At 43.2% G+C, this 11,273-nt stretch overlaps 1 protein-coding gene across 1 annotated transcript; it reads right to left on the bottom strand.

The window, feature by feature from the left end:
- Nucleotides 1-7,910: 7,910 nt before the first annotated feature.
- Nucleotides 7,911-9,007, bottom strand: LOC120646176 (ethylene-responsive transcription factor ERF039-like). The gene has a single exon (XM_039922867.1). The coding sequence runs from the start codon at nucleotides 8,790-8,792 to the stop codon at nucleotides 8,208-8,210; it is 585 nt and encodes a 194-aa protein (XP_039778801.1). The 5' UTR covers nucleotides 8,793-9,007; the 3' UTR covers nucleotides 7,911-8,207.
- Between the last annotated feature and the right edge of the window lie 2,266 nt (nucleotides 9,008-11,273).

Raw genomic sequence — 11,273 nt, 5'->3', positions numbered from 1 at the left:
TTGTTTTGTGTCAACCTCTATGTATGAGTGTATGATAGATTTTGTTTGTAGTAACTTACATCTTATATGTATAGCAACTCATGTTTATGACAACTTTTATTTTGTGACAACTTTACTTTTATGACAACAAATAAAATATTTTTTGTTGTACCTTTAATCTTATGTGTAGCGACTTATGTGTACGAAACCTTTCGTTTTGTGGCAACTTATATGTATAACAAATAGCAACTTGCCACTCGTGCCAAATATCTTCAAAATATATGCAAGTGGGTTCTAATTCTGTTCGTCTCATTGAGTAGAACACAATGATACAATCGGTTTTCAAAATGGAGATAGTACAAAGAAGATAAAATATTTATTTTTTACACATAATATTGATGCTAAAAAGACATACCTACGTGGGGCAGGTAGCAAGGTAGAAAGAAGATGAAGAGGTCGCGCGCTCTCCGTATGCGCGACTGGTCGCACTATATCCTAGTCCTTTGACTTTGGATGATTTCTTTTGCTTCATTTAGTATGCATGCTTTGAATTTTCAGATTTCGTGAGCGTTGAGGATAATCATTTGTCTTTTTTTTCCAGAAAATATCATTGGCTCAGGTTAGAGTGACACTCTGTGTTCTCCACCTGTTCGGCTACCTTTGCCTGATTGTGTCAAATTATGAGTCAAATTATAGATGAACATAATTGCAAGTTTCAGCTCGTGATTTTGAATAATAGATTTCAGTCTAGGTCATTTCGATGAATTGTTGTACTACTTTATCTTCTCTTAACAAAAATTAAATTCGTTCAAAATTCCTGAAAAAAAATGTTCATGGTCTCAATTTTTCAGTGTGAAGCCAAAACTAACTTGTTTCGTTGATACTAGTAACATACAACGGGACATGCATTCATGGCCAAAATCAAAGGGTGGCTCATGGCTGCACGGCGAACTGTGGTTGAATTGATGGCCCCAAAAAGCTGACCCAAATCAAACCCCGTACAAGCTCCGTCCGGAACTATACACCCAACAGCCAAACCGGCCATGGTACGAAGCATGCTTCTGGGCTGCCGACCACAGTGCACACCAACATCCACCATTTGCAGGCATGTCACCATCAGAACGAGCACGAACTGTCATGCATCCAGATTACAGGAATGGTACGGTTGGTCGTCGCACCATCAGAACAACCTTCATCTGCTTCTTTTTTTTTCAGGTGCTCACAAACTTTTGTTCTACTCACTTTCAGTGTGCCAGTCTGTACTCCAACAGCTACTACCGATCGTCAGACTTGCGAGAACGAGCGAGCGAATCCGAACAAACGATCTCCGAAAGGTGATCGTTGCTCTCTTGTTTAATCAGGGCAGGAGTGCGATTAGTTGTTTAATCAGATTCGATGCCCAGCATGTGTTGGTGTCGCACAAGGAGAGCTGTAGATCTAGCTGCTGTCCTTTTGGCTCCCTGCATGCTCAGGAGGGTGACAAATGTTGGGAGGCAGATTTGCTCAATGTCCCATTGCCCCTTAGCTTGGGCCGATTACAAAGCCATTCAGTTTCCTATCTGCTTCCTGAAGAATTTTTTTTATCGACCGGTGGTCGGATGAGAATTTGTGCGGCAAATCCCAACATTTTGTTGCTTCTCCTCAACTAAACCTATACTGCCTGCTGTCAATCTCATCGTCAGTAAAAAACAGAAACAGAAGCTGTGCCAATAATATCGTGCAGTTACTGGGCCAGATTAATGGTCAAGCAAAAAATAAAATAAAAAAAAATTCACCCCTTCTTTTTCTGTATCGTGCAGTTGGCTGACCCGGGACTAATTAAGGTCCAGATCTTTAGTCTCGGGTTGGCGGTTCCGGTTGGGAAATCGGGACAAATCAACGTTTCTGAGTCATGGTACATCCTACGGCTGTCGACCACAGTGCGATGTCCACCACAAGATCGAATACACACACACGTCACCATCAAATGAGCATGGAATGTCATCCCAGATTACAGGATCTCAACTTTCAAATGCCAAGCAGTTAAACAAAATGTGGTTGGCTGTCGCACGGCGTGACGGCGAGGTAAATAGCAGGAGAAGGTTAGCCGCCCTGCTATCCGGACGAAAACACCGTTCTGGTGAGCCTTTTGGGTGCTTTCTTCAGGTGGCCGTGAACTTTCGAACTCACTTTCGCTCTTCCAGTCTGTACTCCAACAACTACTACTTACTAAAATGCGATGACAATGTCGATCGTCAGGCTACAGATGAATCTGAACAAACGATCTTCTGAAGGGGATCGCCTGCTCTTGTTTAATATCAAGTGTGGGATGTAGGAGGGCGATTAATTTTTTAATCAGATTCGATGTCCGCCCGCCATGTGTTGGTGTCTCGTGCTGCTTGAACGACCGCGTCCTGAGTGTGTGTTTTGGTTGTGGAGATGAGCAGCAGGATATGAGTATCCTATCCTTGTGCTGTGTCCCCCTCTCATAGCAGCTTGGGCGCATCTTGTTGTTGCTTGCCAGCTACTGTAGGCATCTTCAGTAAAAACTAAAGGCAGAGAAAAGATGCCCATTTCTATCGATAACATCATGCAAAACAAAAAAATATAAAAAGCCCACACCATCTTTTTTTTTCTCTCACGTTGTTCGATTGGTGCTGTCTCTGTCATCTGATATGGTCGAAAATGCCTTCATCAAAATATGCTATATTATATAGATATGACTCGTCAGCTGGGACTACTCTTTCGTTTTGGTGACAAAACTTTGCATCTTGCTTTTGTTTTTGAGCTTCGAGTCTTGAGCGAAAACACGGCTAGACGGTCATCATATCTCATATATCCCAGACAGGACATGCTGGTTACGAGATTGACGTATGTTTATTATATTAACCGTCGAATGCTGCTGATAATGTGACATCAGCTTGATCAAATACGTGTCGAAGTGAGATGAAGTTAGTTATCGCATTCGTAGTCGTAAAATGGATACACCAACTTTGGTTTCTCCAATACAAAATACAGATACTGGTTAGTTATCAAGCTAGGATATGCCATCGACTTAATAAGTTGGTTTAATAGTCGATGTCATGCATGTGTTCTGAATTCTGAATATCTAGGTTCATTGGTTCCGGCCTCAGTCACAGGAACAGGTAGACTATTCTGAATCTCTAGTTAGTTCAAAACATGGAAAGTATCACTGCACCTAGGATGAGGCTTTAAAAAAAAGCAATGGAGAACATTCCTAATACTATATTTCAATACAATCTTAACGTACAATGATGGATCTTTTGAGTTGGGTGTCCTACATACTAATAAAGCCACAAATATTCTTAACTGTAGCGGTTGAGTTGTCTTCTCCCTGTTGTATTGCCCAATCTATAGGCTCATATTCTTTTTAATATAATGGGTAATTCTTGCGCGTGCTTCGTTTCAAAATAGTTTGTTCTATAATTTCACAAGCTGAAATCTTACTGATAAGTTTCTTTTTTAAAAAAGAAGTGAGCAAGAACTTTGCGGGGCTTGTCTTAATAAAGATGAAACTAATAACAACAATTATGGCGATACATAAAACATAAAAAAAAACTAACAACAACAAATTACCAACACATGAACAAACCACATGATAACTGCCACACCAACATACTGTCAGCAAAACTACCACTACATATACATTGGCAACTAAGTGCTACTCTACACCCCGCATCAACAAGTGCGGGGTGCGGGAGGAAGGGTGTTCTTCATAGGGATGCTACCAAGGAGCACGTGTTCTTCATAGGTCGTCGCGTGGCCGTTACGGTTGGGGACGGACGGCATACGTGTCAAGGGATTTGCCGTGTGCCTGTATGAGGCACACGGCAAAGCCTAGTTTCACCATGTGCCACTGATTCACCGTGCGTTTTCTTCCGGGCACACGGTAATTCCGTTTTTCGCCGTGTGCCCACGGTTTTGCACACGGCGAAGTTCTTGGCACACGGTGAATTATGGGATTCCGGTAGTGGAGGGGTCACTACGGGACTGTGCGTGTTTGCCGTGTGCCAGGGGCACATGGCAAAGGCCGGTTTACACTCGGCAAAGTGTTTGCCGAGTGTAACACACGTCAAACAGCTCACGGCATACAACGGCCGGCAAAGAGCTTGTTTGCCGTGTGCTATATTTCGGGCACACGGCAAATATTTTGCCGAGTGCTTTTCTGGGCCCACGGCAAAATAAAGTACGAAGAAGGGAAATGACATCCCCACATGCCGCCAACCCCAAGCAAAGACCTGATCTAATACAAAGTTTTTCAACCAAAACACTAGGAAGGATGATGGTTCTCTATCCTCTATGGCAGTGTTGTATACAACGACCTTTTGCAGAGAGGGAAGAAAAGAAGCAAATGGGCAACCTAGGCTGGCTTCTGCATGTAGAGCATGCAGATGAACCCATGCTTATTAAATGCATCCCTTAGCTTGTTGCGTGTGACATGGCCGTGTGGCCTTGGTCACTGCCCATGCAAATAAATTTTGTTGGGTTCAAGCTTGATCTGCAAACCGCTAGTAATTTATTGGGAGAAGCCGATATATATGTTGTTTTTGTCCAGCGCATTATTCATCCACCACCGATGAAGATCAATCTGCCAAAACTGCGGTTTCCACGGACTTAGAGCATGGTTAATAATAAAGCCAAGTGCTTTGGCTATATATAGCCAAGATACAAGAACCAAATTATATAACAATATATTCTATTTGTCTACAAGATATTATTTAATTTATAACTTACATTTTCTTTTCTATTCACCATCACATCTACTCCTACTTGGACCCTCCTGGCTCTGCCTAGGAGCTCATGCTCTTGTAGCTTGCATGAGAGCCAAGCTATCCTCTATCTCCTTCCTTCTCTCCTCCATGCAGCAAAAATGATGACTGGCTTGGCTATAACCCATATTATTATATCTGCTCTTATAGCGAGGACACCAAACAACATGAACATAATTTCATAAATTTACAAAATATCAAAGAAATCCGCTAAAAGGGGTAGAGTAACAACAATAAAAGAATGAGAGAGAGAGAGAGAGTGCTGTGTGTTCAGATGTTTTAACTATATATGTCTGAAAAGAATGAGAGAGAGAGAGAGAGAGAGAGAGAGTGCTGTGTGTTCAGATGTTTTAACTATATATGTCTGAAATCTATGTAAGGATAGTGAAATATAATGTATGCATTTGAATATTTTGATAATACGTAAAGAACGTGAACTATTATTGATATGTGTGTAATTTTTGTGTTAACTATGTCGGGTATGCTTTGTGTGAGCAACTGATCATCTATGTTTCTGTATTTTTTGTATGATCAAAACACATGAATAAAGTATAACACTACTACATATAAATGTTTTGCCGGCGGCCATTTTTGATTTACCGAGGCGGTCATAACAAACGCCTCGAATTGAAGGTCACAAAAAATAAGACCTTTTTCGAGACGTTGTATGCCCGCCTCGGTTAATCATCTAAAAAAATAAAAAATCAGAACCCGTGGACAAGCCTATTGAGCCCATCCACATGCCGCCACCGCAGCTCACCGCTAACTTGCCGGACCGCCAGACTGGAGGTGGTGGAGGACGCTGCCGGCGGATCTGCCGCTCCGCGCAGCTGCCGCGCCACCGCCTCTTTGCGCCGCTGCGCCTAGCCGCCACACTGCTGCTCTGTGCAGACCCGCACCACCACCGCTCCGCTCCGCCACGCCTCGATGAGAGAGGAGTGAGGGAGGGAGAGGAGTGAGAGAGGGAGGGAGGCTGACAGGGGTTTAGAAAAGAAAGGAGATGAGTCCCAAACCCTAACTTGTTGTATATATATGGAACCTTGGTAATGGGCCTTTCTAGCCTCTTTGGGCCTCGGTATTTTTTGAGATGGATCATATACGGTGCCCGCCTCGGTTAATCGATTAACAGAGGCATTTGGTTTAGAACAATCACCTCGGTTAATCGAGGTAATCATTTTAATGGTTCCCACCTCGGTTAATCGATTTTTAGATACGATTTTTAACCGTCTCGGTTAATAAAATAATAACCACCTTAGTTAATTGATACTATTAACCGAGATGGTTGAAGCTCCTGCCCGTCTTGGTGGCATTTTAAAAAAGCCGCGGTAAATTATTTTTTTAGTAATGTAAGAACCCAAAATGATCATTAGGTGGTTTTATGGATCTATGTGAAAACCATGGAAAATTTTAATAAAGCACCATGAAGACAAAAATAAATAGCAAAAACTGACAGTTGATTACTGGCTGTATATGTTGGAGGGTAGGATTAATTGTTCGGAGGATTTCATCATGGGAAAAAAATGGGGAGAAGGTTCCTATTCAGGGTTGCCTTGAGTACCGCTAGCAGAAACATGCTGACTGCTGGTACGTAGGAACTCATTTTTGCTGGTGGCTCCTTAATACAACCACTAGTATAATCACATTTCTATTGGCGATTCCTTAAGAGAACCACAGGTAGAAATCATTTTCACTGCAGCTTTTTTCCCCATAAGAGCTAGCTATACCGTGACAGTTAGGTATAGGTACGCACCACTAGAAATAGCTTATTAACCGTCGCTAAAAATATTTTCTGCACCCATGAATCAGAACATGAAGTGCTACTGTCCAAGTGTCGATGGCATTATTAGCGCAAAAACTAACATCAAATCTGACAAGGTTTCTTCCCTAGAGGCACAGCAAGAACGATGAAATATTATAGCCATCGGCATGCATGATTACTGTCAAATAGCAGAACATGGTCGAATAATAATTAAGCCAGCTTCAGTCCCCCATGAGTCCAACAGTAATGACCAGATAATGCAGGCATTATGATTAAGAGCTTTGCTCCAGTAGCAGTACAATAATGCTCAGGGCCAGGAGACACGGCAATCTCCGTGCCTGATTCCGTGAGCTGAACCTGGACGCGTGTGTCTTGACCAGGTCGTCCTCTTCTCTTCACGTCACGGCGCAGGTGCGTGTACGAAGCAGCCGAATGGACCGTACGGGCGACGGGTCCCAGGATATCTGACACTGTCGTTAGAGAGATCAGCATCAGGGAAACTTCAGGCTCATGTTCCTCTGGCACCATTGGAAGTCCTTTATATGCAGTGATTCCTCGTTTGGTATGCACACAAGAGAATCCATTTGCTTTGTTTTATCATGCACACGCACGTCCACACAAGACGCGTCCAGCATTCTTTAGGTTTATGTTTGTTTGTTTGTTTGTTTGATTCTACCAATTGAATTTCTGATACTGTAGCTTGTTACACTGAGTTAAAATTTAGGTGTCGTCGCGAAAAAGAAATGCTTCGCTGCAGTAGTAGTTAAAACCATTGTCATCAACAAAATTCTTTATGAATGAGAGGCTTGGTACAATGGTAGGGAGGTACCGTGTGGTACCTTACGGTACTTGTTGTGCAGAACTTTTTTGGATATTGATCTGATTGTGAAAATTAAATTAATATCGGTGTCAGTCCCGCCATTATTGCAAGTACCGGTCCCACAAATTTGTTACCTTTTTAGGTACCTCTTAAATCTTGACCATTGATTTTAGCACGTTGAACAACCCTTATTTATTCAAATCAGAGTAAAATTTCTCTATGAGTAAAAAATATAGATTAATCCGGTGAGTGAAAATATGTCTGAAGATTGTTGCGTCGATGCTCACTGGAGCAACACTCATTCAGGCATGACTGATGGATTGAACTTGTATAGGTCCTGCATCTTGCTAGTGCAAAAGACAGACTTCTGCAGAGCCTCAGCTGGGCATGCAAGCGAGTTTGTTGTAAATGGAATCACATATAGAAGAGGCGAGTTTGTTGGGATGAAACGTAAAAAAGGAGTACTTGGCCTCCTCATATACTTTTGCAGTACAACAAGTTCATCTCAGTGCAAAACTAATTGCTTTTGCAATCATATGTATTATTCTGCATTGCATTGCATTGCATTTGAACTCCTCATCCATGAGAGAGAACAGAAAGAATTACACATCATAAATATTGTTTTTTTTTACCGACGTGAATCGCACGTGCCGGCTAGCTAGACCCTCGCTAACTACCAAGAAATTTCACACTGACAGGACCAGAGATGTTCACAAACAAATTCAGAAAAGGATCATCAGAACATTAATTCTTAACCATGATTATGCTCTCTAGAATACCTCATTAATCTATTTATGGTTTTGGCAAGATTAATAAGTATTTCCATCACACCTCTAAAAACCAAAGGATGTGAAGATGCATCAGCTGGGTGGGCCCGGAATCAGCAGTGCCAGACAGGTAGGTCCCAGAGATTGCCCTGGGCCCACTCGTCATTGTCCGCCGTATTGCCCTCCCATACAGGTGGGGCCATGAGCATGGCCTCGGCCAGCTCAGTCCACATCTTGGGCGACTCGGGCGCGAGCTCGTCGGTTCCGAGCAGGACGTCCCAGGCGACGTCGTCGCCGAGCAGCAGGTCCGGGCTGCCGGTGCTGCCGCAGGAGCTGTCGCTGTCGCCGGCGGCGGGCTGCATGATGAGGAGGTCGGGCCGGAACCGGACCTGCGCCGCGGCCTCGAGCGCGGCGGCGCGGACGTCGTCGGGCTCGGCGGTGGCCGGGCGGCGGAAGTGGTGGACGAGGCCCGGGAAGTTGAGCCGGGCCTCGCGGCCGCGCAGGCGCAGCGCGGCGACGTCGTGCGCCACCGCGGCCATCTCCGGGGACTCGAAGCTGCCCAGCCAGATGCGCGTCTTCTTGCCGGGCTCCCTGATCTCCGACACCCACTTGCCCCACTTCCTCTTCCTCACGCCCCGGTACTGCCCGGCCATGTCGCCGGCCGCCATGCCAGCAGCATTATCAACCACCACCTCCATTGTTCTTGCAGTGACCAACAAGCTTCTTCTTCCTTCTGTAGTTTCCTGTGAGAAGCTGATTTGAACTTGCAGTGACAAAGCTAGCAGCAACCGTGCCCAAGCAAGCTTGAGCTGTTGCAATAGGGAGCAATCTTTGCTTGCACACTATTGATGCAATGTGCTTCAGTGAGATGAGAGAGAGTTGGTGTTGGGATTGGGAGGTGCATGTGTGGATGTATATATAGGGAGAGGAAGTGAGTGTGTGTGTGTGTGTGTGTGAGAGAGAGAGAGAGAGAGAGAGAGAGAGTTGAAAGCGCAGCGCATGGGTTCATGCATGGGGGAGGAGGAGGACAAGCGAGGTGATGTTTGAGCTGGGTGGAGACAGCTGGAGCCTGCTACGTGTCCTGTCCCGAATTTCTTTAGAGATGTTGGGATATTAAAAACATTTTAGAGAGAGAAGGCGAGAGGAGAGAGAAAGATTGTGCTGATGCATTATCCACCGGCAGAAGGATATCAGTCATCAGAGATGTTGGTTTGCTTTGGTTGGGGAGGGAGCTTCCTGGATAGTGCAGACGTCTTTGGAGGCTAGGCTAGCTTGGATGTAGTGTGCTTGTCATTCTTAAGATTTGTTGCACCTTAATTTTATATATTTGGAGCTGCAGAAGTTGGGTTCTGCAATGTGGCTCTCTAAATAGTACTATCACAGAAATTTTGATTTTGAAATTTGAACTCGATCAATATTTCTGTCTGGCATCTTATATTAGTAATAACAGTCCAATAACATTATGCATGCATGTGTCTAAATATGAAATATCCATCATAATTATATCTGCCATGGATTTAAAAGATAGGGGAGAATGCTAATTGCCGAGCCCCAGTAATAACCCTTTCGCCATGTATAGGGCCTCCCTCCTCAAAGTTCAAATAAATTAAAATTAGAATAGGAAAGAGTTTAAATAATGGCAGCACCCAACAACAGTGGCAAGTGGTATCGATTTTTTTTTTTGAAGAACCTAGTGGTATCAATTTTGTAATGGTGAAAAAATTGTCAAATTTGACATACACAGTCTTCACCTGGTTGAATTGAGTGCCGACTCTCCATCAAACGAGGAGGGCAATAATACAAAATAATTGGACATTTTGACCACACGCGCACCGAACACACGCCTTTTTGTCTGTCCAAAAGAAACCCTTTGTGGCACTCTCAACACAGCTGTAAATACAGTAGTATCGGCAATTAAAAAACTCCGCCATGGCCGGTCCTAAGCCCGGGTAAAGGAGGAGAGTTGTGTTAAGGCTTAGTGAGCCAACGTAAAAACCTTGCCACTCTTATGGAGATGAAACCCAAGAATTCACGTGGCAGAACCATGAATAATGGTTTTTGTTGGGTTTCAACTCTAGCCTACCCCAACTTGTTTGGGATTAAAAGGCTTTGTTGATATTGATGTTGATGTTGGAAGATACCAACACACAAGATGTGGTTTCACTTGCCAAGCAACACTTGTCAGGCCAATGCGCCTCCACATCACCCAGCGTCATCCCCAATTCTCATCACTACCTACGATTCGCGGCCAATACCGCAAGCAAGGAAGCAGGCCACGTCGCTAGCTTTTCTCGGCCGTCGGATCGGCCGAGCGGACGGCCCAGATCGTGCTTTCCCAGTCATTTTGCAAAAAAACCCTCAAATTTAAGAGAAATCAACCCGCGGTCCAAGTTCCTCTCTTAGAAAATTTTGCAAAAAAGCCCTCAGCTTTTCTCAAAATCAACCCGCAGTCCAACAGTGCTGGTTGAAGGAAATTTACAAATAAAACCTTGAGTTTTAATAAAATCAACCCGCCGTCCTTATCCTCTCTCAGGTTTTTTTTTCAAAAAAACCCTCAGATTTTAATTGAATCAAACCACAACTTGTTTCATCCATTACTTCCACACAAGCAACATTATACGTACAATTTAAACACCAAAACGTGTTGGAATCAAAAGTTGCTCAACATAAAATTTAATCAAGAATTCAAAAACTACATTGCAATATAGTACCTCCATAATAAAATTCTATAGCTTCTCATGCTACCTCCATAATAACATGTCAACTTTAGTACAACCACCGCTCCCTTATAAAAAAAATGCGATACTAATTGCAATATAATTTCGCAAATACATTAAGTACATGACTAATTATGCTCCAACCTCCTTAATAAATTATCTAACCCTTCTTTGACCACAATTATTTCCATAATCCATTCAACATAGCATATTATATTGTTAAAAAAATATTGTACTACCGTTTTTGACGGTTCCTCATGCGATCTCCATAATAACATGATATATTTTAATATATCTACAACTTTCTTAAAAACATCACATCTATTAATTATCACATGATTTCACAAACTACATTAAGTATCCGACTAATTGTGCTCCGCGCCACCACCCTCCGTAATAAATTATTTTCCCTTTCTTTCACCATAATAAATACAGCAACAAATGTCATACCTCCATTTCGAT

This window comes from Panicum virgatum, chromosome 8K, assembly GCF_016808335.1.
Source record: "Panicum virgatum strain AP13 chromosome 8K, P.virgatum_v5, whole genome shotgun sequence".
Taxonomy (NCBI): Eukaryota; Viridiplantae; Streptophyta; class Magnoliopsida; order Poales; family Poaceae; genus Panicum; species Panicum virgatum.
This window is presented reverse-complemented; position numbering and strand designations above follow the sequence as displayed.

Coding starts and splice junctions, on each gene's coding strand:
- LOC120646176 (XM_039922867.1), bottom strand. CDS start 8,792: ATGGAGGTGGTGGTTGATAATGCTGCTGGCATGGCGGCCGGCGACATG.